This window comes from Procambarus clarkii, chromosome 82, assembly GCF_040958095.1.
Source record: "Procambarus clarkii isolate CNS0578487 chromosome 82, FALCON_Pclarkii_2.0, whole genome shotgun sequence".
NCBI lineage: Eukaryota > Metazoa > Arthropoda > Malacostraca > Decapoda > Cambaridae > Procambarus > Procambarus clarkii.
Genome location: NC_091231.1, coordinates 12,909,402 through 12,937,069, shown reverse-complemented (window position 1 = coordinate 12,937,069; position 27,668 = coordinate 12,909,402). Strand labels below are relative to the sequence as shown.

At 39.7% G+C, this 27,668-nt stretch overlaps 1 protein-coding gene across 1 annotated transcript in view; it reads left to right on the top strand.

Annotated features, from left to right (window-relative positions):
• Positions 1-21,607, top strand: part of LOC123764425 (muscle-specific protein 300 kDa-like) — a 55,602-nt gene extending 33,995 nt beyond the window's left edge. Inside the window, exons 3-9 of the mRNA XM_069316117.1 lie at positions 4,011-4,162; positions 6,422-6,596; positions 7,312-7,787; positions 7,959-8,046; positions 17,330-17,592; positions 18,862-19,020; positions 19,450-21,607. Coding sequence (XP_069172218.1) covers positions 4,011-4,162; positions 6,422-6,596; positions 7,312-7,787; positions 7,959-8,046; positions 17,330-17,592; positions 18,862-19,020; positions 19,450-19,623 — 1,487 coding nt within the window. The 3' untranslated portion in view covers positions 19,624-21,607. The remainder of the gene's footprint in view (positions 1-4,010; positions 4,163-6,421; positions 6,597-7,311; positions 7,788-7,958; positions 8,047-17,329; positions 17,593-18,861; positions 19,021-19,449) is intronic.
• Positions 21,608-27,668: the final 6,061 nt, after the last annotated feature.

Genomic DNA, 27,668 nt, shown 5'->3' with positions numbered 1-27,668 from the left:
TACTGATCAAGTGACTGAAAATGGTAGTAGCAGCATCTTCCTGTGTCCTTGGGCTACTCGCTAGTATTGATCGACGAAACATTTGCTTGGCTAAAAGTGCATGCATATATATATATGTATATATATATATATATATATATATATATATATATATATATATATATATATATATATATATATATATATATATATATATATATATATATATATATATATAGATATACACTGTTTAAATTTGTTTGGAGGAAAACTCTGTCACAGTAAGATCCTCATTCAGTAAGATCTCTCGGCCTACGCCAAACACTCAAAACTTATGAAAATATTTCATATGAGATACCCGGTCTGTAAGAAGTCGCATTGGTTGACGCTCCTTTACGACTCCAGTCTTTCAAGTTGGGATATTCTTGGACTCTCGTATCTAGAATTCTTCCGTCTTGAAGATCTGTGGGATGAAACTTTATCATGCGAAAAATATTCCCGAGAGCAACTTTATTTCACACTGGAAGTCATTCAGCCCGGGGAACTTCCGTCTGGAAATACTTAAGGAATGAACTTTATATTCGTCTTTAATGCTACGAAGACAGAATTCCTTCAGGGCTGAAATCCTCGTCTATGAAAGTCCTTTAGGTCACTTATTGAAAAACCAAAGAAACAAAATTTCATAATTGAGACTTTTTTAAATTAAAATAGACGTGCAAGTCTTTTACTAAGTGGTTTCACAATACTGTGAAGATTACAGTGTATATGAATAGTAATTTAAACGTTTTAGAGCTGGCGGAGTCCCTAATTCGATCCCCTCAGAACGGGACCCAAGCAACCTCCCTAGCTAGAGCCCAACAGATGACGTAAAATCTGCTTTCAAAAAGACACAGCTTAAGCAGCATGTTGACATTAACTTAAAGTTATAAACGTGTACGTTAAAATACACACACTTGTGTTCAGTGCACGCAACTTGTATTCAGTGCACGCGGCTTCAGCGAAGAAGCTTAGAGTCCATCAAAGAGCAGATTGTTGCACTCGCCCGAGTTATCTAAGAGTTATTAAGTGCGTCAGTTGACCTGAAATTGAACGCTGTAACTGTTTTCAGTTCATGAAAGCACATTTCTTGCTCCGAGATGAGTTCGAGTCAAAAACATTATTGTAGTCCCATAACTAAGGTTTCAGTCCCATAACTCTCTCCCCCCCCCCTTTCCCCTTCCCTCAGACGCTGCAATGCAAACAAAGACCTGAAAGACGGGGGAGGAAAGCGGTGCAATCGGACTCGAGTCCCTAAGAGTACCTCCACCATGTTGCTTTGTGCTCTATCCTTATCAATATTCCCCCTCTTACCTCTCTCTTCCTCTCTTGTGTTTCTTCCCACTTCTCTGGTCAACCACCCTTAAACTTACGAGAAAGATAAGATTTAAATCCATTTTGCTCTCAATAAACCAGTAAGTGGTGCACGTTTGAGTGTCTATCCCATTGTGATTGTGTGCAATATTAGTGCACTTCCTGCCGGCCAAAGTGTCATATAAAGCACACTGAGAAACGTATTGATGCCGTATGAAGGTTTGAACCTCATCGGTGCTGAAGGAGTCTATCGACGAGGGTTCGATCCTACTATTCTGCCTCAATATTTTCTCAGATACGTCAAGTTTTTGTTGTGGTTTCACTGTTGTCCGTTGCAAAGCTTTACTCCAGGAGAGTAGATGTTTTAGGCTAAGATTAGGATAGAGAGCGCGACAAGTGACCTTCCATCTTGGATATTCCCTCACTCTCCCATACACATTTCCTGAGGTTAAGTCCTTCCTATACACACCCGAGGTGTACATGGATACTTAAAAAAAGTACTTTTACTTCTTCAGACCAGAAGTAAACAAGATTACACCCACAGCTAACTATACGTCTCCTGTCCCAGAACAGGGTACAAGTTTACACCCACAGCAAAGTGAGCATCTCTTCTAGCCCCCCAAGTATACATGAGTACACCCGTATACAGAGAGAATCATTCCACCCACGAAAAAGCCTATAGGTTACCTACACAGAAAGTGACACATCCACGGCTCACAACAGCATCAGGGGGACACAGTCGGCTCTAACACACACCTCACACTACCACAGACCCACCCCAGTACCCCCATCACACCCCATGACAACCGAAATACACTACCATCTATACCCAGTCTCCGCCATGATCTAACTCAACACCCAATACACCAACTCAATACGTAAACGTATCACGTATCATACATGAATACATATCACCCTAAACCATCAACATACATACATACATAACCACAATACAACATCAAACCAATTTCACATCAAAATTATATCAGACTAAAGTACTACACACATTCACAACGACTATACCCTCCCCTTATCCCGTTAGACCTGAACATATTCACCATACAATGCCCCTTCACCGTACAGTGTAGCCGGCCACACAGAACTCAACCCTGATGCCCCACCACACAGACTACCATCAACACACACATTTAACTACAGCTTCATCACTATTCCCTTTTCCCTTCCCTCCCCCTATCACAACCCATCATCCCTGATGCTACAACGCAACCCATCACCACCTTGTAACAACACACACACTCCCACACACCCACACACACACATACATTCCTTTCCTAACGTACCTAGTGATCCTGAGCCCTATCTGAGATCCCTGAGCCCTATCTGAGATCCTGTAGCTTCAGAGATACAGAGCAGAGTCCCTAGCAGTCTTAGAAAGCCACCAGCCACCTTCTTTGTGCCTTGATTGTGGGATCCACGAGCCCTTAGAGGACACCCAAGCTCTACAGATCCGGATTCACAGATCTGGATACTTAGTTGTGACGTCATAGCTCCGTTCGGTGATGTCATATCTGTATGTGCTTGACGTCATATCTGTTATGTGCCTGACGTCATATCATCGCCATCTTCACAACTGTTGTGACGTCATAGCTTTGTTGGTGATGTCTTACTAATTGGATGTGATTGACGTCATGTCATATTCATAATTTTAATAATTATTCTCAACCGCACTTTATCTCAGTTTTATTTTGTTTTCCATTTTTTGTATCTCTTCCTTCCTCTTTTGTCCTCCAATAGGTACGTTTTGTCTCCTAATAATTCTATTTTTTTTTTACCCTTTGTTAATCACAGGAATTTTCAACAATTTCGAGTGTGAACTTTTACGTAAAAAACTCATCTGTTTTATTAGTTTTTCTCTTTGTTCTCACTACCTAAATGTATTTAAGAAGATAATAATGTATTTCCTTTATTTTATTTTCTATAACTTGTTAATTCATCCAGTTCATTATTAGTTTTGATTATACTAATTCCTATTTAAATAGTTCTCAGTCTCATTTCTTTCCTCTTCTTAATCATTAATATTTAATTTATTATTCTTTACTGCATTTTATAGTAACGTGTTTATGTGTTTGTGGAACATTTGTGTTTCTATGGTAGAAACAGTGAGAGATCTGTGGTCAGGAACTGAATGTATGGTATTTATCTGTGTTGCTCCTACTCTCTCTCTCTCTCTCTCTCTCTCTCTCTCTCTCTCTCTCTCTCTCTCTCTCTCTCTCTCTCTCTCTCTCTCTCTCTCTCTCTCTCTCTCTTTTCTCTCTCTCTCTCTCTCTCTCTCTCTCTCCTCTCTCCCTCCTCCCCCTCTCTTTCTCTCTCCCCCCTCTCTTTCTCTCTCCCTCTCCCCCTCTCACTCTCTCCCCCCTCTCTCTTTCTCTCTCTCTCCTCTCTCTCTCTCTCTCTCTCTCTCTCTCTCTCTCTCTCTCTCTCTCTCTCTCTCTCTCTCTCTCTCTCTCTCTCTCTCTCCTTCTCTCTCTCTTTCTCTCTCTTTCTCTCTCTCTCTCCCTCTCTCCCTCTCTCCCTCTCCCCCTCTTTCTCTCTCTCTCTTTCTCTCTCTCTCTCTCTCTCTCTCTCTCTCTCTCTCTCTCTCTCTCTCTCTCTCTCTCTCTCTCTCTCTCTCTCTCTCTCTCTCTCTCTCTCTCTCCACATCGCCGCTTCCCTCCCTGCAGGTAAAGTCGACCACTACTCAGAGTGCTATGCCTTCGGTGACGACATTCATCCCGTGATGAAAGTGCTCAACGAACAACGTCATTTGTCGTGCAAGGAAATACATCCCCATAATATGGACATGTGCGAGGAACAGATCGATAAGCAAGAGAAGGTGAGTTAGTGTTTTCTCTTTCCATTGAGTTATGTGCCATATATGCTTCGATTTCTTAATGAAATATATAACCTGTATGTTTGAATATGTGTGTGTGTGAGAGAGAGAGAGAGAGAGAGAGAGAGAGAGAGAGAGAGAGAGAGAGAGAGAGAGAGAGAGAGAGAGACATAAAGTTGCACTGGTTGGCACTCGACGCCGGTTGAGCTAAAGCTGCTGAAACTCACACGGATTCAGTGCCAATTTCGCTTCGATTCGAGCCGGAATATGTGTGGCACCCTTAAACGCAGACCATCATAGGACGCTTCTGAAAAAAATAATCTTGTTCAGATCTCTTCTGAAATCCCTTGAGTTAACCTATGAAAACGGGGAATATTTCTTCGAAGGAACCCAACAAATGCTGGCGAAAATATCTAATAACAATTAACTATTAAACCTATTTTTTTAAAGCACAGTTAAATTAAATCTTTGGAGAGACTGAAGTCAAAATCTCAGGTTCCATTATTTACCCGAAATGACTTCCACAAATATCGGAACTTTGATTGTTTGGAGAGAGGATATTCTTTAACGACTGTTCCCAAGAAAGAGTTTTAAACTATGAAGGCCACTTATGAATGACAAGTATATACCTTGTGATTTATCGATGACACAAAAACCCCCTAATCAAGATTCAAAGTAGTTGGTAAACTCCCCCTTCAACGTTCAAGATTATTATTATTAAACTCTCCTCAACAACAAAAGCGGTTATAAACTCTACCTTCAACAACCAAAACACTGATTCATGATAGTTATTAACCTCACTGCTTAGTTGCCAAACTCTGTCTGACGAAGTTGGTTGTCAAACTCCCTCCAGCATCGTCCAAGACAATGACTCAAGCAGACTAACAGTTTCCTTGATCCACACCATCTCGTCAACACCACTTACCGCAGTGGTAAGTGGGCTCCAACGCAGAATAAACACAACATTGCTGTACCCACACTAAGCTGTATTCCAAGCTGGCGCTCTCGCATGCAAAGCACCTCACGAAAATTGCTCCTTAACACTCTACGAACATCGCTTGTATTACATGTAACGTGACGAGATGCTATTTTGTTTTCTTTTTACTTTATTCCTTCTATTATGAAGTTTTGTGAGCAGAGACCAGAGACCAGAGACCAGAGGGGTGGAGTTATGACCGGTCACCACTAGAGGTTACAGCCAATTAGGAGCTTCACGCACTTAACGACCGTCTTACTCTCTCTCTTAACGACTCGTACATGTGATTTACTATCTGCCATCCACGAAATATTCTCCGTTTCCTCCATCCCTCACTCAGCCACCGTCCGTGACACGGACACAGACCTGCCATCGTCCGTGACTCGAACACAGACCTGCCACCGTCCATGACACGGACACAGACCTGCCACCGTCCATGACACGGACACAGACCTGCCACCATACATGACACGGGCACAGACCTGCCACCGTCCGTGACACGAACACAGACCTGCCACCGTCCGTGACACGGACACAGACCTGCCACCATACATGACACGGGCACAGACCTGCCACCGTCCGTGACACGAACACAGACCGGCCACCATACATGACACGGGCACAGACACGGGCGTTCCTTCACTCAGTCCTCATAAATCAGGTCTTATCCTTACAAATACACAACGTAATGGCCCCTAGAGTTACCTAATTACAACTTGCTACACAGCTGTTACATCTTGTTAGAAAGTTGTTACAACTTCCTAGATCCTTGTAACCATTTGTTTGAAGCTGTTACAAGTATATAAGTCAGTCCTAACATTACAAGTCTCTTAGTCTGCATTCATATGCAAGATCTTAGTCATCCTTCACTACCAGGTCTCAGCCATTCACCAGTACTCACCCACTGGCGTCAACACACTCGAACTATGTAATACTTACTCCCGTTACTCATTGTCAAGCATACTCTACTCTAACCCCTTATGGGTTCTTAATTCAGTTGGCTTCGGTATCGAATCCCATTCGGGGATCGCGGGTTCGATTCCAAGACAAGACAGAAGTGGTTGGGCATGTTTCCTTTCACTTTCAGCCGTGTGTTCACCTAGCAGTAAATAGGTACCCGAGAGTTAGGTAACTGTTGTGGGGGTTGCATTCAATATATATATATATATATATATATATATATATATATATATATATATATATATATATATATATATATATATATACACAGGCTTGCTGTCCCCGACAACGCGAGTTATATTGCAGTCTCTACTACTTGCCTGCAGGTGTTGCGTACCATAGAGAACCAGGCGTCCATCTACAACGAGCTAATGAGGCGGGGCCTGAAGCTGAAGGCCAACCCCAACGCCCCGTCCTTCCTGGAGAGAGAGATCAAGAAGCTGGAAGAGACCTGGATTGATACCAACGAGAAAGCACAGATACGCATCGCCATGTTGAATAGTGAGTTCCCCAGATGTGTTGTCCTCGTTGGCTTTCAATGGTCCCGGGTTCGATTCCCGCGGTAGGACAGAAACTTTTAGGCAACGTTTTTTTCTCTGATACTTCTGTTCACCTAGCATTCCAGGGAGGAGGGTGAGGGATTGGCTGATAGGGGGGGGGGGTTTAATGATACTAACAGGCTTCCTGTCACTGACCAGGGTAAGCTTGTGCACAAGTGTGCTAACTCAAAGTCGGCAAAGAACTTGTCAAAGTAGAACACACCTAACTTATTAGAAAATTTATAAGTAGAAAGGTTATGCCCCTACCAACTCTAGATACTTATAATTCTCATCGGGCCACTATAGTAGCTTCCTGACCAACCAACAAGTGTACTTTAGCCCTAATTATAGTTCAGGACTAAAGTCAACTCAGTGTTTCAACACCAAGAAACGGGATACATTAATAGGTGTACATACACCGGTGTGATCCCGTCCGAGCCTGCACGCTCGAACAGTACCTTAGCCAGTAACTACAATTCAAATAATTTTCAATTACAGTAATATCTTTTCATTTAATATTGCATTGTTGGATTTGATAATAAATAGTTATATGTACAAAGCTGAGTTGAGTTACGCGCCGGGCTCTGCAGTTACCTCCATAAAGCAGATGGAGTTACTCCTCTAACCAGCGAAGGAATTATCCCTCTAACACTTCCAATGACTCCCTTTCCTTCCAGACGCCTTCAAGGACTGGGACATCTACGAGCAGCAGCGCCAAGCCATCTACACCCCCATTGAAGCCTTGGAAGAGCAATACAAGACCTACAAGAGAATCTACGACCCCAAAAAGGGCACAGACTGGCTCGAGAGAAAAAAGAAGAAGGCGGAAGAGTTCAAGAAGACAGGTCTGGAGATCTACGACATCATTAAGAAGTGCTTCACCACCATCATCACCTTGGCCGGCGACGACAAGCGGGAGTTCATGGAGAAGGAGATCATTGAGATCGACGAGCGGAGGACCATCATCGAGAAGGTGGACACGATGCTGGCCGAACTCACCGAGTTCAACCAGAAGCTTCACAAGTTCGTGGACACTCTGGCCGAGATCCGAGCCTGGATGATGCCAGCGTGTGAGAAACTCAACTTCATCACCACCTCCACCGACCTCTCGCCCGAAGACCGCGTCAAGGAGATTTTCGACCTCCAGGGCCAGGTGAGTGACTCTAAGGTTCTTGTTAGATGCTAAAGCTGACTATGGAGGTCTAAGTTAGTTACTGAGGCAGGTTATGGTGGTTCAGGTTAGTTACTGAGGCAGGTTATGGTGGTTCAGGTTAGTTACGACCACTTTGTACTCCTTCTGACCCTGACCTCTAATCATTTACAGGTCAACGAGCGACTGCCGTTGCTAGAACCACTGGAAGCTGAGGCTCACGCTCTCCTCGATGGTAAGTCACCTGATTGTGATTGCGAGGGTTGAGCTTCGGCTCTTAGGTCCCGCCTCTGAATTGTTTATCAACTGGTGTTCAGGTTCCGGACCCTATTGGGCTCTGTCTTATCTACATGTGTATGGAGCCTCCCTCCACCACATCACTGCCTAATGCATTCCATTTAGCTAACTACCCTGGCGCTGAACAAATTCTTTCTAATGTCGCTGAAGCTCATTTGGATGCTAAGTTTCTCTGTTCTAAGCTCCCAAATGAGTGTTCAATAATCTGTCCTTGTCTTACATTACAAATTTCATTGATAATGACATTGGAACTTTTCAAATAATTCTGGTCTTTTTTTTATCATTGTTTCGTTTTGAGTATTAGGTCTTTATCTTTCCTTTCAGCCTCTTTACATGATGTGTAAATTTGTTTCTAACTTTAAGAGTGCCACCTGAGTACCACCCTAAGTGGTACTCAGAACCTGTCACTCTCTGGAAGGTTATAAAGTCCACCATAATAGCTTACTGACCAACCAGTAAGTATATTTTAGTCCTGAACATAGTCCAGGATTATATTATACTCTCAGTGTATATACACTGAATATTCATCCACTAAAACAGTAATTAAAAATATCATAATCAAATTTAACAAATAATTTTGTTTTCAAATTATGAAAAACTTTATACATCTTTTTTTTTCAAATAGAGGATTTTTTCCCCTTCAATAATCTCTTATGTAACTATAAATACTCAACTTTAGATAGACAGTTAACTGTCATTAGTCCTTTAAATAAAACCCACATTGTTTCAAATATGTCCTAATTTCTGTTAATGTTTCAACAAGTCTTTATTCTGTAATGTTTCAAATAGGTCTTAATAGTGTAATGTTTCAAATATGTCCCAATTTTGTAATGTTTAAAAAATTTTAAAAACTTCTTCCTAGCCACTGCCACTACATATATAAATCATGCAATCTTCTTTTTTAGATTTTTTTCTGTAATCATGTATAATGTATTTATGACTCATTTATCACATATCATGTATAATGCATTCATGAAGACTTTCATCACATATCATGTATAAACGTATCATCAACATCATGTCTCTCACTGCATATGTTTTCATATTTAAATTTTCTTCGATGTTTGCATATGCGTTGATTATTGTTATTAACGATATTTCTCCCATCTTGACACCTGTCACGTGACGTGGTTCTTGACACCTGTCACATGGCGTGGTTTTTGACACCTGTCACATGGCGTGGTTCTTGACACCTGTCACGTGGCGTGGTTCTTGACACCTGTCACATGACGTGGTTCTTGACACCTGTCACGTGGCGTGGTTCTTGACACCTGTCACATGGCGTGGTTCTCGACACCTGTCACATGGCGTGGTTCTTGACACCTGTCACATGGCGTGGTTCTCGACACCTGTCACATGGCGTGGTTCTTGACACCTGTCACGTGGCGTGGTTCTTGACACCTGTCACATGGCGTGGTTCTCCACCAACAACGGATCTCTTCTCCTCCCCGCAGCACCGGGTAAGTGAGGCGGAACATTCTTTTCTTTGCAGGAAAAGAGAAAAATCACACGAACAATAGTATCACAACCCAGAGAGTATTTCTCTAGGTTATCAGAGCCTCTGGGTTTTATGGGCTGGGCCTTCCGACCTTGGAAGGGTTATTGGAAGACCCAGCACGATATCTTACTGGCTATAACCACCAGGTTTGGTATCGGGATTAAGTGTACATGTGTACACTTATAAGTGTGCTCATGTGTGTACACCGATAATTGGGCTCTGTGTATACACTGTTCTCCATTCATCATTCTCTCACCATTCCGCGTCTCGCTTTCGCTTCGCTAATCACCTCGTTCCTTCACCAATCACCACTAACATGCATATTCGAGGTTCACTGTCATGGTCATGCATCAGGACAAATATATATATAAATATATATATATATATATATATATATATATATATATATATATATATATATATATATATATATATATATATATATGTCGTACCTAGTAGCCAGAACTCACTTCTCAGCCTACTATTCAAGGCCCGATTTGCCTAATAAGCCAAGTTTTCCTGAATTAATATATTTACTATAATTTTTTTCTTATGAAATGATAAAGCAACCCTTTTCTCTATGTATGAGGTCAATTTCTTTTTATTGGAGTTAATATTAACGTAGATATATGACCGAACCTAACCAACCCTACCTAACCTAACCTAACCTATATTTATAGGTAAGGTTAGGTTAGGTAGCCAAAAAAAGCTAGGTTAGGTTAGGTTAGGTAGGTTAGGTAGACGAAAAAACATTAATTCATGAAAACTTGGCTTATTAGGCAAATCGGGCCTTGAATAGTAGGCTGAGAAGTGCGTTCTGGCTATTAGGTACGACATATATATATATATATATATATATCTATATATATATGACCTTTTATAGGTTAACAACCTTCGGTGAGACTGAAGACTGAAACAAAGCTAATGACTCGCAGTAAAATTATGAGAGGATAGTTTGTTTTGGTATGGTCTCTAATAATAGATTCACAGTTATTAGTGTGCTTGTAAAGGAGATATAGAGAGAGGAGATCGCATACAATAGCAACCAGATCAGTTCATACAAGTCAGAGACTGTCAAGGACTGAAGAACTCGTCCCATGAAGATATGTAACAGTAGGTGTGAGTGGTGTTTAGCTTCAGTAAAACATATGTAACGCTTAGCTGTTGATTAGTTTTTCTCTATGCCAATTTTTTCTGACACTTTTTTTCTAGCTTTGCTTTTTCATGTTTATGTAAATAGCGTTAAAATATAATTGCCGTTCACTGTTTATGTAAATTATTTTTGTGCTCACCAATTAACTGTAAATAATAATTACTCTGGTTTATTATAATTTACCAATTGCATCTCATTTTAATTAAAAAAACATTATTAAACTAAAATTAATTTGATTTGTGTGTTTCATCTTTTTGGCTAATAATATAAAGAAATAAAACAGCTACAAATAAAATTTTCCAATTAGTAAAAGTTATATTGTACTTGCATTATTACTGTCTTAATTCTTTTTGCCATTTTTGTCAAACAATTTTGTTGCAGATGGTTATTCTGCAGCCTCTTTAAGTAGACATAGCAAAGAAAACATTCTAATTCCATGCAGCAACAAAAATAAAAGAAATCAATCAGTTATATTATACAGATTTGCTAATAAGATAATGTATTGGATCTTTAGATTGGAAGTCAAGGGATTTAGTATTCAAGAAATCAAGAAATTCCCTCTTTTGAATAATCATGTTAATTCTCTTCATTTCAAATTTACTTTAAAAAAAATTATACCTAGCAGGTTTGTATTAAGTTTTTGCTTTCATTATTTTTTCTTGTCTTGCTTCAAATGGATTTAGAATTTCTTAGAATCGTTCATGTGTTTGTATATGAATATATTTTTTCTTTTCTTTGGATTCAACGCTGACTACATCCATCACATCCGGGTCTTGAATGGTGATCATGATTGGCCTGAATGCAGTTGTTGACGGTAAGTAAATATGGAAATAATGTCGACAAAGCTCAATTCCTTTTCCCGACAGTCCCGTCTTGATAACTGAAAAACGGCCGAAACTATCACTACGAGACGTCCAGGAGAAAGAATTCATGTAATATCGAATAACTCATTAGGTTTCCAACTCCCACAGGCAACCTGTTCAAAATAGGCAGCGAACCACTACGGGCTCACCATAGCCCGTGCTGCTTGGAACTTTTTGTTCTGGGGTGGTAAATCTAACAACAACAACAGGCAGCGAACCACTCCAGAGAAGGAGATGGAGAAAGTAGAATCACCTGTGTGTGTGATAATTTCAAATGTGTTAAACTTGGATTCAAAACAGGCGTACAGAAATTATTTTTGTCCTAACTTTCAATAAGATAATATTAGCTTAATAATAATAATATAACTTATGAGAAAATCAGTAGGTGCCTTGAAGAGGATTTGAACCTGCACACTATAGATGCTCCCAAGTGTGAAATCATGTTAATGTGATTTCATTGTATAATGTTAATTATATACAAGACACCAAACCTGGTTCAGAACAGATATTATGTATCTGGTCATAGAATGTAGAACATCTTGAAATTGAAATTGAAATAAGTTTATTGAGGCAAAATACACACAAAGGGATGAGGTAGCTCAAGCTATTAGAACATCTTAGTTTAATAGTTTCTGGATTGTGGGGGATTTCAGGTGTAATGAACTGAACTTGTCAAATAAAACAGAAAAGGTTGAGGCAAGAATTCATGGACCTAAATGCATATAACAGATAACGCAGAGGAAATTGATGACATGTGAAAATGTGTTTTTTGCTTTGTCTTTACTAGATAAAAAAAAAATTACAATTTTCCTGAATTCCATGAAATTAATAGACACAATCCAGATAACAAATAAATAAACAAATAAATTATCATAGAAGACGTAAAGACAAATTAAAAAAAAATCACCGCACCAGAACCCGGAAAAAAATTGGGTCATGTGTCTTTAAAACTGCGAAGAAAAAGTGGGTATTTATTAAATAACGAATATTATGGGATCATTCACACGCAATATTTCTAGTTGTTTTAATAGGCCGTTTTTAATATTGAGTCAGATTTGTAGCTGCATTTGTATACACCGCTTCCTCTGGGAAACTGTCCACTGTCTAGCATTAAGGCTTTGATGCCCCTCTTATTAATCCATCTGCCTTGTTCAGTCCTTATACGTTATGTATGAAACTATGCTTTTTAACATGCTATTTTTACAATTAAATATATTTTTCCCCATTTTTAGTACATTATATTTAACCATTTTGTTTAAATCCTATTTTTTTGTTTTGTTTTTCATTGCGTCATTATCTTCTGCACCGTTCGCTTACCTGTGTCCCTTTCTTCTTCTTCTTCTTCTTCCTGCTTCGTGTGTGGCTGATGGCCCCTCATCAACAAATCTGGATCACCATTTACATCAATAGGCGAAGGTAAGTAGATGGTATAGCCATCTGATACTATTGCGTGATGTGACTAGTTAATTAGTGTTCTGAAATCATTAGACTTCACTATTAGTGTACCGGTATTACTGTGGTTATTTATTAGACTACACCATCAGTTTCAGATATAACTCTGGTATGATTAGATTCCTCTACTAGTGTACCAATATTATGCTGGTATCATTAAGCATCCTTATATGTGTTACTCTGGCATTATTAGACTATAAGCCACTACTCTCAGGTATTTGGTGTCATGAAAATTATTTTGTGAAATTTGAGTAAACTTTTTTCAGGTCTGGTGAACTCAGAAAATAAGAACATGAAAAAATTAACAGGAAAATAAACGAAAAGAGAAAATAACGTGTGTGTGTGTGTGTGTTTATTTCTTTTAAAATCGACATTGTATACACAGCTACTTTCTCAAGATGCATCCGTAGAATGCCGATTGTTTAACTTCATTAATATGTAGTACAATCGTTATGGGATGGTGAATGGGTTTTTAAACTGAGGAAGGAACTAAATATACTCTATTGGCTAACAATAGAATATGTTATTTAGTCTTTATATTTTCTTTAGATTTTAGATTATAGTCTTTATTTTCCATGTATGCCAATCAACCTCTAGAGGGTTATCAAAGGCTATCACAACAGCTGGCTGATCAACCAGCAAGAATATACTTTAGTCCTAGAACTAACGTAAATACACTAGTTAACTATGGTAACATAAGTCTAGAACTAAAGGTAAACTCACTGTGTATTCCCCGAGAAGCTGGATATACTCCTCGGTGTATATATGTGCCCTCATGTGCCCTCAGAATGCAAAACCTTGGGAAATCTGGGGAAATTTTCGAAAGACACTCAACTGAGAGATTTCCTCGTGCTCGTCTTAATGTCTTAGAGAAATGAGACGTGTTGGAGATGCGTGAGACGTAATTTTTGGTAAAGATTTAGACATGACCCATGGTGGAGATGCAGTGGAATTCACCTGAAAATCGAAACTTGTATTAATGATATATTAATATTCAGAGGGAGAGTTTTGTTTAGTATTTTTGTCGTTATGACAATTTAAGATGCAAGCCTTCATCATAAATACACATAGAGCACACAAGTTCAGACATACACAAACACACTCTGATATAAATACACGCACGCACGTACACGCACACACACAAAACACACACACACACTCACACACAAACGCATCCAAAGGAGTCCTGAAGTTAACTATGCAGTTTAACCTTACAAGCCCAGATGTATTAACAATACTGGCGGCTTCTCTTTATTCCAGCACTCACAGAAGCCACAACCAGGCCGCCATGAAGTCTGACGGATCGTAAACACTGAACAAAGAAAAAGGGTAAAATATAACATGAATAACACCTTGAAAAGTTTTTCCTTTAATTTTACTTTCATTTTTTTTATTCTCATTTCGTTGCTTCGAGGGCTCTGCTGTGAAGAACTAAATCTCCCGATTAATTGTAACAGCTTCCGCTAATGTTATTTATTCTACATTTCTTAATTGATATGGTTTGCTTTCGTTTATGGTAAATTGTATTCCTCATTTTGATTGTTCGAAAAAAATTTTTGTATTTTATTTATTTCAATGTATATATATTTTTAATTCTGCTTTATACTACTGACAAAATCTACGAGCGTTTGTGAAGATGCTAACACCCGCTAATTTTGATCTGGTTTGGACTGTTTAGCCTCCTGAAATGATAGTACTTATAGTTAGTATTTGTTTAAAAGTACCAATATGAAGTGATAGAGCACCAGTAAACCCCTTATTTTACTATTTTTTTTTTGTTACAATACTGAAACAAAATAAAGCTGAAATCAAGCTTAAATATTCGTAGGACTATCATAGCATATATATGTACTATATTAGGCCTAAGACACGCGTGTGTTAGGCTTGTAATTGCTAGAAGAAATTAGGGTTATTCGACTTGAGAATGGTCCAGGACGGACCGAAACGTCGTCGTCCCTTTACCTTCTAGTGTGTGGTCTGGTCAACATTCTTCAGCCACGTTATTGTGACTCATCGCCTGCAAGTTAGGGTTAGGTTATATATTTATGTTGTGGATAAAAAAAATTATTGTTTGTTTGAATTCAATAAAGAAATCTAACTCTCTTGTGGTCCATCACCATATATTATTACTTTCGAACTAAATAGTTACTATATGCGCTATGATTTCAAGAGGATGGGTTGTATTTGGAACATAATGTGATTTTTTGTTCTCTTTGATTTACATGATAAACTGACAAAAGGGCCTAGAAAACTACTTTTTTTTTTTTACTTAATTCAATATTAACTTTAAAACAAAATCTGGGCATGAGTAAATATATATATATATATATATATATATATATATATATATATATATATATATATATATATATATATATATATATATATATATATATATATATATAAAACCGAAAGATATAACATTATTTTATATTGCATAACGCACGTCATCAATGTTTTATGTAATTGATGTATGGGTGAAATAGATTGATATCACAAACACATTGAAGGGATTACAACATGACGTTGACTAATATCTGGCTGCTGCCTAATGTATATTTTTTTTCTTTTACTGTCTTACGTCTATTTTATTGGGTGAGTTATAGATCATAATTTCTTATTTACATAAGATCAAGATTATTTTTCTTTATTTGTGAACTTTTCATATGTTACTAAATTTTATTTGGTTTGCTTAGGTGTATTTATTGATTTATTATATTCCTTGATATTGTATTTATTATTTAGTAATTTTGTTGTTGTTTAAGGAACTCATTCGCTTATATGCAATTTTTTTTAATTTGTATATGCATTTTTAACTAATTATTGAAAATGTATCATAATGGGTAATTAGAACATAACAAATTGTGAAAAGCTTATTGCACGCTTAAAAATAATTGTGTGTAAGTTTACATCTAACTTAAGCTTTAATTTAGTGTTGGGCTAAAAGCTTATCAATCGCGGAAGGGGTTATTTATCCCCCCCCCCCCTTCCCAACAACAGCTTACTGATCAACCAGCATGTGTATATACACTGCATATATATTTCCCAGTGTATATAAACCAATAAATGGGGTATACCTTTCGGTGTATATACTACTTGCTTAAGCTTTGCTAACTATAACTGCTAAGGTGAGATTTACTAAAACTCTGCTGTAAGCCGATTTTGTGTATTTAAGTAATCGTTTTTTTTCTATAATATAACTTATAAATAAAATGTAATTAGATTTTTGTTTAATATTATTTAAGATTTTTGTTAGCATAGATGTTAGATTCCCCTGAGATTTTAAACTTCCTCCATAATGGGGCCTCGTAGCCTGGTGGATAGCGCGCAGGACTCGTAATTCTGTGGCGCGGGTTCGATTCCCGCACGAGGCAGAAACAAATGGGCAAAGTTTCTTTCACCCTAAATGCCCCTGTTACCTAGCAGTAAATAGGTACCTGGGAGTTAGTCAGCTGTCACGGGCTGCTTCCTGGGGGTGGAGGCCTGGTCGAGGACCGGGCCGCGGGGACACTAAAGCCCCGAAATCATCTCAAGATAACCTCAAGATAATGTATATAAATAGTAAATTTTCCTCCTAGTAAATTTCCCTCCTAGTAAATTTCCCTCCTAGTAAATTTCCTTCCCTAAATAGGAAATTTAATATTTCCCTCGATTGCTTATACTGTGGTTACCTTGAGGTGCTTCCGGGGCTTAGCGTCCCCGCGGCCCGGTCGTCGACCAGGCCTCCTGGTTGCTGGACTGATATAATTTTAATATAAATTGAATAATAAATAATATAATTATAACTGTGAATAATATAATTTTGGTGTATGTGAATATATCCACCAGACAAAATAGAGGTTGCATCGTGCATGAAGTTTATCTCAGTGCAAATTAAATGGTCAATTCATTAACGTTAAAGAGTTCGATGAACTACTTGGGAATAGGCTAAGCAAAGAGCTCGGGAACATGTCTAACTCACGCTGCAATCTCCGTGTTTCAGAGTTTGCACTTGTTTGCAGATGCAACTGTTTTTGCCTAACCAGAAACGTACGATCCCAAGCAACCTACCTAACCTACCGATGCTGATGCCAAAAAAATATAAATTAAAAAAACAACGTCAATTTATAGGTGCTATAATGTTTTCTAATATATCGCATTTTTAGCAGATTAGTCGATTCCGTAATAAATGCGACGCATTAGGCTGAAGAATGGGCGTCGTTTTCAGCACGTAATTGTTGTTCTTGGCGGTCCCCTTCCCATACCATTTCCCTTCAATGTCTTATCGATCTCCACCCGTCAGAACCCGAGGAGGGCCAGACCAACGAGACCGCCCTGGCCCACATGAGGGAGTTCAACACCATTAAAGACACCATCCACGATCTCCACGAGAAAGTGGAGATCGAAGCCGGTTCCATCACCCAGGATCAGAAGTACTTTGCTGAGTACCTCTACGGTGTTAAAAACTTTAAGCCCTGGATGGAGGAGGCTGAGACCGTCGCCAAGACGCCCCTCGTTAAGCCGGCCAAGCTCGATGACGCCTTGGCTCTTCTTGAGGAAGTTAAGGTACATATTTGTGGTTTATTTACTTTTTTTGAGGGCTTATTATCGACCTCTGGAGGGTTATTACAACCCGTTTCTTACTAAATTGATAATTCTTATTAGCAACTATTTGGTCTAACGGAGCAATATGTACTGTTAGGGTAAAAACAAACTCAAGTTTTGTACTATCAATTTTGCTGAGGCCATAAAAAAAAGCTAAAATTGAAAAGTAACCATTCCTTGTTTATTAGGCCTTGTAAAGTGCTTTGTAGTCTTTTACTAGACCTTGTAAAGCACAATTGCTAAGCCTTGTTTAGCAGATATCACTATATTATGGATACGATAGCATACATCAAGCCAATGATAGCCTGATGTACACTATCTTATGTATTGCCATAGTATTCTTTGTGTAGTTAGAGTTTTGAACACCATGGTTGTATTTGTGTAGAAATATCTTTATGCACCATGCTGGAGACCAGTGTACCCTGGCATCCTGAAACTTAACACTGGAAAATTCTTGTAATCTCACAAAATGTAAGTCTGAAAGACACCCAGCCAACGCATCTGAAAATAAAGAAATGGACCGAAACGTCTCCATTTCCTTTATTTTCAGACATGCATGTGGTTGGGTCCGTACATGCATGCAGTTAACTATCTCCTGGAAAGTACACAAATCACACGGATTAATTATGTTATAATTTACACATAGATCATATGATCAGTAGCTCACATGGTCCCAGGTCGTAGATCCTCGCCTGTGATCCCAGGTTACCTCAGGGTATATTCTTTTCCAGTTTGGTGTTCCTCTCCTAGTTGACAACTATCCCCCCAGTTCCTCCCCTTAAATCTCTCCGCCTTGGCGTTTAAATCCCTCCCCGGGGAGCCAAGTTCCTCCCCTCTGAGAATCACTTTGTATCATTATTCTGTATAGTAAATCCCGGTTAGTTGAGCCGATTAGTTGGAGACGTATCTGAGAGATTCAGATTATACATTTGTTGCTAAGAATATATATATGGGGAGAGGGAAAGGCCAGTGGGTGTTGTGGGTAGTGCACTTACATAGCGCCATATAGTGTCTGAACCGTGGTTTAGGCCCCAACAATAATGCATGTATTGTTTGATCTGTGTGTGTGTGTGTGTGTGTGTGTGTGTGTGTGTGTGTGTGTGTGTGTGTGTGTGTGTGTGTGTGTGTGTGACAGAGAGAGATAGAGAGAGAGAGAAAGAAAAAGAGAAACAATCTCTCCACACAGCTTCTTCAACGAGTGACAGGGACTATCGCTTTTAAATGTTGCAGGTATTCGAGACTGCCTGTCAGGAGCACAAGGGCAAGTTGGACGCGGCCTCGGAGTCCAGGTCCAAGATGGAGAAGCAAACAAAGGCGGATAACGAGGTGGAGACTCTTAATGGTCGCTGGGAACTAGCAAAGAAGACTGCCAGCGAACGTGTAGCCAAGGTGAGTTTGCTGGCGAGCGGTTGCTGAATAACCTTGTTGGAGATAATTATTAGATGAATAGCCCTGTGAAAGAGGATTAGCAATTGATTAGCAATTTAGAAAGATGAAGATTAGCTGATTATCTATATAGAAGATGACTGGTAAGTTATTAGCCATGTAGGAAATGATTAGTAACTGATTTGCTCTCATGGAGATAAATTTATAAGTGATGTTAACTGAAATATTTTGTTGATACTAAGTTATTGAAGGCAAACTATATAATTTAATGCTGTGGTTACCACTTATCGTTATAGAGACCTATTTATCGCAGTATCAATACCTTTATTAGTCATATGTTACTTTCAAAGCAGATAACCATTTCTCAAACTTTCTCTGTGAGTGCTCTAGTGTCTGCCTCTCACATACGTCTCTTTCACTATTCCTCTCCAGGTGCAGGAGCTCTGCAACACGTGGTCTGAGCTGAAGAAGGTGACTGAAGGGTTGATGGACACGATTGCCAACATCCCAGGATCCAGCGCCCCTGATGTCACCACCCTCGAATCCATCTTCAAGAATTTCAAAGATATCAACGACAAGAAGGTCAAGCTTCTCGCTACCATCTAAATGTTACCCCTACTGCCTTAACGAGCTCCCTCGCTGAGAGCACCTGGACCCAGTAAGGAGGAGAGAGGGAGTAAGACGGTGTGAAGATATGAGAAATATTTAAAGAGGGAACAAGAGAGAATAAAGAGATGATTTCCCACCCTCTGGCTCTTCATATTTGGACGCCCTCTACTGAGACCTCATTTGATTAGACCATGTCATGTTATTCTGACCGAGACAACTGGTGACTGGATAGTCTGACAGGTGTGAGGGGGTATGAGAGGATGTAGGCAGGTGTGAGTTTTGAGGCAAGGAGAATTAGAAATCTTGATGGTGTATATGTTGAGAGGTGAATATGAGTTTTCAAGTGGGTACAAGACCCAACAGAACACCGACACACACACACATACATTTAAGCAACTTTCTCTCGTTAGAATAATCCTTACTACACAGTCAATATACACCAAATTCCTTTCACTCTGTAGAACCCCCGTGACGCAGAATACACACTGCTAATCAACTGAAAGCAGAAGCAATCGCGAGCCTTCAGCTTCTTATTGGTGGTGTGAGAAACTTTTTACTGGAAAATATTTTTTTGGCTCTAAAAACTATGTTCTGTTATTTTATCCTGGATGTAGACCACATTTTCTTCATTCAGCTGAATCGTAGAACTGTAGATTATCAACAAAACTATGAAAATAAACAAAATTAAACAGTGGGTGAAATATCTTAATATATTATGAAAATTTGAATGAAAATGATAGTTTTCTATAAAGTTCATGGGTGATTGTGTCCACTGTAAGGTATATGAATGTGTAATGAGTATCAGAAAGAAATTTCACTGCAATGTGTATACAAGAGATAGTCAACCGTAATGTGTATGTTAGATCATTTCTACTGTAAAGCATATATAAAAAAAAACTTCCCCTGTAATGTACATTAGAGTGCGAACTCCCGGCTGTATGTTTCAAAGAGATGCTGAAATGTGTATGCTAAAGCTCACTGTGGTATGTATGAGAGAACCCACTGTAATGAATGTATACGAGAAAATCAATGTGTATGAAACATTAACGACACTCAAGCGTGTATGAAATACGAACGAAGCTCCAGTGTGTATGAAATACCAACGCGACACAGTAGTGTGTATGAACGAGAGAGCTCGCTATTATATGTATGAACGAACGAATTCGTGCTTGTGAAATTAGCACATGCAGCCATATATGTCTTGCCTTGATTTGCAATATGAACGTAGTTGCAGCAAATTCGCATATAATATACAACCTGTTTTGAAGGAAATTCTGAAAAATTATTTTCGTTTTAAGGAAATTATACAAAAATGATCAAAGGAAAACCCAGACTTTAATATCCATAGTGTTGAAGTATTTAACATTCTCTGACTCAATGGATCATTTGTTCTCAAGGTCGAATAACGTGATGTTTGTCGATAATTTCCACCTTTAAGACTTGTTTGCATAGCACTTTCTTTTATTTTCAGGGGGTTGCCCCTATTTTGAGTTATTTTGCATTTTTGTTCTTCTTTTATTTGCTTTTTATTTTGTTAATCCTTTGTTTGGTTAAACATCAGAGGGACCAGCTTCTTTTTTTCAGTTTTTTTTCTTTTATGAGTTAAAAAAAAAGCAAAGAACGAAAAGACACTAAAATATTACTGATGGAATTTCCGTTTTATCGAGTTATTCCCATAAAACAGAAAGCAATTAATAAAAAAAAATAAGGAAAGTGAATTTATCGAGAGGATAATAATTGGTTCTTGAATTAGTGTTTGGATAATTTAGTGTAGTTTTGTGTAGGTGTATTCCAGTAGATGGTTTCTGATAGATTTGTTCTCTCTAGTAAATTTCGCAGATTTATCCATACCAATAATTCTGATGATTTATTCTTGCCAATATTTCTGCTAGTTTTTTATTAATCATTCTTAACTGTATTCTTGTAGTTGTAGTTCTTGTATTATCCTGCATCTCGACTTAATAAAGCACTTTCTCTTAAACACTCTTTATTGCCACCTCCAGATGGGGATTTATTAAGGATGTAGAAGCAAGTTGTTTGGGTTTTACATACAGACATACATGCATGTATGAATGTATACATTCAGACATACATTCATACATACATACATACATCATGGGGCGCCTGGTGGCTGAGTGGACAGCACTTGGGATACGTAGTTCTGTGGACCGGGGATCGATTGAGTAAATAGGTTCCCGGGATTAAAACAGCTGTTATGGGTTGCTTCCTGCGGGTGTGTGTGTGTGTGTGTGTGTATGTGTGTGTGTGTGTGTGTGTGTGTGTGTGTGTGTGTGTGTGTGTGTGTGTGTGTGTGTGTGTGTGTGTGTGTGTGTGTGTGGAAAAATCCGTTGATTAATTGACAGCAGAGAAGCGGAAAGAGCCAGATCTCAACCCCCGCAACCACATATAGGTGAATACATACATACATGCATACATACATACATGTACAAACACATGTATCTAGGTATGTATGTATTACAAACCTTCCCTCTTGTATGTTCTGCCTTCCTTTCTCTCCCTCTATCTTTCCCCATTTCCTACCCTGGTTACTACTACTTCCCTCCCCCCCCTCCTCCCCCTTCCCCCCCCCTCCCCCCCCCACCCATTAGCAGGATAACGGCATGGGAACACAAGAAATATTACCCATAATTATCGTGTCAAATGCTTGTTTCTCCCTCACTACACGCACATAATAATCAGTCCCTCTCTCTCTCTCTCTCTCTCTCTCTCTCTCTCTCTCTCTCTCTCTCTCTCTCTCTCTCTCTCTCTCTCTCTCCTCTCTCTCTCTCTCTCTCTCTCTCTCTCTCTCTCTCTCTCTCTCTCTCTCTCTCTCTCTCTCTTGCTTCTCTTCCACCTATTGCGTTTTGACCCTCTTCGTACCTCTCGCTTATCTTTCATTCTCTCTGCTCGCTCCTGTCCCATCTCTATCTCCTCCCCCCCCCCCCTCTCCATCTTCATTTTCCTTTATCCACTTTCTTCCTTTTCCCATTCCTTTCTCTCAACTACATCTTCCTTCCTCCTTACCCCTAAATGTCCTTTTCATTCTTCCCTCTCCTCTCCTTTCTCCCTTTTCCCTTTATCCCCCTTCTCCCTTTTACTCAATCCCTCCAAACCCTCCCTCCCCCTCCCTTCCCCTATCACAGCAACCCACACCTCCCCCTGTCCCATCACACCGGGTTATCAATACCTACTGATAACGTCTACGATAAGAACTCAACAAGGGCCACCCGCTGCCTCCTGGCACCGATGCCGCCGATGGCACATTTTCCCTCTATTTTTTCCCCTGTGATGCATTATCGCCGTGGCAGACATGGCTCGATAACTCGTCAATATATCTTTTAGTTATATGCATCAAATGATTCTTCCTTTTATTCCATATTTTCTATAAAAAAGGTCACTTTCTCGTATATTTGTAGACATTTCTTTCATTTCTTTCATTTTTTATTTTTTTTTTAGATTTTACTTTTTATTTATTTTTTTTAGATTTTTTATTTTTTTTCCTCTATTTTCCTTTTTTTTGGTCAGTAGTGAGTAGGCCAACCTACTCATGAAAAAAAATCCCCAGACACCAAACAGAACGCCTTGAAGGAAACCAAAGTCGTCTATGCCTTCACATGCCCACTTGGGGGACTGTAAGCCCCAAAGAACTCTGTATATAGGCAAGACAACAACGTCTCTTTCCAGGCGATTAGTAAATAGGTCGTTTATACCTTTGTAACAATCATATTATTTCTCCCTCACTGTCACTCTCTTTTGTCACGCTGTCATTGTTTTTGATAATGTCATTCTCATCGTCAAATTCACTGTCATTGTCACTACCAATGCTAAAATATATATATTTTGTTTTATATAATGGGAGAAGGAGTGAGCTGGAATTATATAATTATTAGCTGGCTTTACGTATGGGAGGAAAGGAGAGCTGCATTTACATAAAGGGAAAAGTGAAGCTGGCTTTACATAAGGGCAAAAAGGGAAGCTGGCTTTACATAAAGGAAGTAGGAAGCTCTGGCTTTACATAAGGGGAGAAGGTAAAGCTTGCAGGTGAATCCTGAGACCAGCCAATTATCTGCCTCAGTCTTGGCACACACCACAAACTTTCCGGGGAATTTTGGCTTAGATTTCATGATGAGTCAGAGAGATCGTGGGAGGGTTAATTGGAAAGTGAGAGAGAGAGAGAGAGCGAGAGAGAGAGAGAGAGAGAGAAAAAGAGAGAGAGAGAGATGAGGGGGGAGTAGCGGAGAAGCCTCCCAACCTTCTGTGTATTTCATAGATTCGAAGGTTGTATAACATACAAAAGTCGTTGTACAGAGGTAAGGTGCGCGGCTGGGAATTCCCTGGTCGCTGGTTCGAGTCCGCTCAGTACCTCAAAATATTGTTGTCATTGACATATATCACGGTACTGTGATTTCTTTGTGAAATAATAAGATGAAAAAGATGTTAATATTTTTTGGAGCAATGGTGTGACTTGTACCAGCCTTCTGGTGACTCCCAGACTCTTGCCTTAAGCCACTCAGCCACGATAATAATATTAATAATACTTCCACCAAACTTCTACTAGCTTTTCGCTCCAAGCTTTTCGCTCTTACTACAATTCTACTATATACTACATCTATTGTAGTCAATACTACAATATAATTGTATTGAATACAATTCAATACTACATCTGTTGTCAGTACCCCAGCAACATTTAGTACCTAGGACCCCAGACACTGCCAGGACCCCAGACACTGCCAGGACCCCAGACACTGCCAGGACCCCAGATACTGCCAGGACCCCAGACACTGCCAGGACCCCAGACACTGCCAGGACCCCAGACACTGCCAGGACCCCAGACACTGCCAGGACCCCAGACACTGCCAGGACCCCAGACACTGCCAGGACCCCAGATACTGCCAGGACCCCAGTCTCTGTTGAGTACCCCAGGTACTCAAGAAGCACTCTGTATTCGACTGTAACAATTTACATAATACAAATTACAATACTGTAACTAAGCCAAGATGATGCTGGTGGTATGATGTTCAACTGTAGATGGGTTTGATCTTAGGGGATGGATATTGCATGACTCTCAAGAGTAAATGACACGAGAGCATTAATCGTTCAGCAAAGGTATATTATACAGCTGCATAAAATTATAGATCATTCAACTGAGACACGTTAAACAGCTGAATAAACATAGATCTTTTTCCAGTATGTTTACAATATATATCAGACAATAGAACCATATATCAAATATCGATACAAAAACAATTCACTTCACAACCCAGGATTAAAGAGAGGAGACAGATGGACAGTAGTGAGAAGGAGAAAGGAGAAAAGGAGAACGGAAGGAGACAGATAAACAGAAGATAGAAGGAGAGAAAGACAGATAAAAGACCAGAGACAAAGACAAAACATCCGAATACACACGAAGCCAAACAAAGTGAAACAAAACACCGACAAACGCACGAAAAACAGTAAGACCCGCAGGCAGATGAACACAATCCAACCCACAGATTGAGGAAGATTACCTCCCCCATCTTGCCGGGGCTCTTCAAGCACCCTCCGGGGCTCCGACTGTCACCACTTCATCAACTGTAAAATAATTGAATTTCCGCGGCTGTCACGTCCAATTTACGTCGTGAGACACAAGGGCTCGCTGGGTTAAATACGCCCGGGACAAGTCCGGATTTTCCACGATATAAGAGTCTGATTTACCGACTCTATTTGTGTTCTGTTCTCTTAATTCAGACAATTTATAAATTTGAATGTCTGTAAGTCTAAGGTTGGAAGCCAGATGTTTATGGCTAGCCTCACCTTAATTTTTAACCGGTAATTGCTGTAGGGTATGTGCCCAACAAGGGCGGGTCAGAGGTATCATAAGTGAAATGAGTGCCATTTGATGCAGTGTCAATGGGATCCACACAACGAATAAATTACAATATCATATTACCTGAACTCTGAGTGATAATAAATATTAATTATTATTATTAGTAGTAGTAGTAGTATTTTTTTACTTTCTTACTATAATGTCTAGTGGTACACTCCGATGTTTGCAAAAATTCAACAAAAATTCTAACTATTATACTTTACCTGTAATTGCCTGTAATATGTATTCGAGTTATCAATAACAGGTCCAAACCCCACCACACTCTCACCGACAGCCGACACCTGTCCTCCGCTGTCATCACAGACACCCTTTCCCCGTCGCACCACCAATCATGCTCACGCTGTCTACAGACTGTCACCGAGAGAGAGACAGAAGAGATAGACAGAGAGACAGAAACAGAGAGACACAGAAACAGAGTTCTGGTAGCCCCGAGTATACCCCCTGATACCCCACCATCTATACCACACAACAGCGGGAGGAACAAACTTTAAAACATTTATTAATTCTAAAATACTCGAACCCCCAATCTATTGTCACTCCAGCGAGGTTGATACCACTCAGCCACTCCTGGAGCTCAACACACAAACACACACCAGGGTTGGCTGGAGTCCTGGAGTATTGTACACCAGGAACGGCTAATTTCCAGGGCATCTCCTGGAATCGACTCGTTTCTTAAAATGCCGTATAAAGAATTGAACAATATTCTGCCTATTCTTAAGAACTCACTCGATACAAGGTATGAACCTCTGTCTCCTTACAGGATGACTCTTGTTAATTGGAGGTATAGGCCCTTGGTGGATTGTTAGATAAATGTAGATGCTTAGTTGGGATAGATAGATCCCCAGCTAGTTGGTTGGGATAGATGGGATTGTAGGAGGAAGGTTGATAAGTACAAGAAAAGGTTAGGAAGGAGGTTGGTTGAAATGATGGGAGAGAAGGTGATTGGGACGAATGACTGGTGAAATGAGGGATTGGTTGGAATGCGGGGGAGATGATAGAGATTGGGGTGGCTGGGATAGGAGAGGATGATGATAGGAAGGATGCTGGTTGCAATTCAGAGACCGTGAGAGGGACGTTTGCTGGGGAATTGTTGGGATGAAGGGGGGGGGAGGTTGGTTGGAATGGAAGAAATGGTGGGAAGATGATTGACTGGGGTAGGTTGCTGTTGGGATGGAAGCTGGAATAGGATTCTGGTAGAAAGAGGTTTAATTAGGATTGGTGGCTGTTGAATGACAGGTTGGGATAGGGCAGGCCTCTGAAGCACGCTGTTTTGGAATAGGAATGAACGTGGAACTGCTTCAAGAGGAGGGAGAGGGGGGCGGAGGAGAGAGAGAGAGAGAGAGAGAGAGAGAGAGAGAGAGAGAGAGAGAGAGAGAGAGAGAGAGAGAGAGTCCTGGAGTTGAAAGGATAGCATGCAAATATTCCTTTCGATCTTCTTGACGAAAATTGGAATCTGTAGGTAAGCTCCTCGAAGATGATCCAGCCTTCATACTCAGTCCTTCATACTCCACGCTCCCTGGTCATGCTTTACTCACTTTCATATCTCTCTCACACTTAAGTATGTTATTCTACACGCTACTTTATTTTCTTTGACTTTAAACACATTTTGTTTCCTATATTATTCGCAAAATTTTTTTACAAAATATTTATTTTCAAAGCATTCGGCTATCCTACTCACCAAACGCACTTCTTACGATTGTCACCCGTACTTCTTACGATAATATCATCACCTCTTACGATACTCACACTCACTTCTTACGATATTCACGCTCATTTCCTACGATACTCACACACTCATAATTACGATCCTCAAACTAACTTCTGATAATCTACCTTCCATTCCAAACTTATCAAACTTATCAACCCATCCCAGAAGAAAAAAAAATTCACCCACAGTCAGACATGAATTACAATCTCTTTCTCGCAGACTACGAAGATTTGTCATTACTTAGAAGTTCCAAGTTACCGAGGAATTATGGGGAACTTTTAAATTAAGTCTTGCTAATTCAATTTCCGCTTCGGCGTAAGTCTCAATGGAGTGGGGGGTGGGGGGGGGGGTGTTCCGGCTCAATGGGAAGAGGACGTTCACTACCATGTCAGCCTTTTGCTGGAACAGTGAGGCTAGTCAGCCTATCCTCCTTAAATGGGGACAGGAGGTTTCGTCAAAAAAAATTCA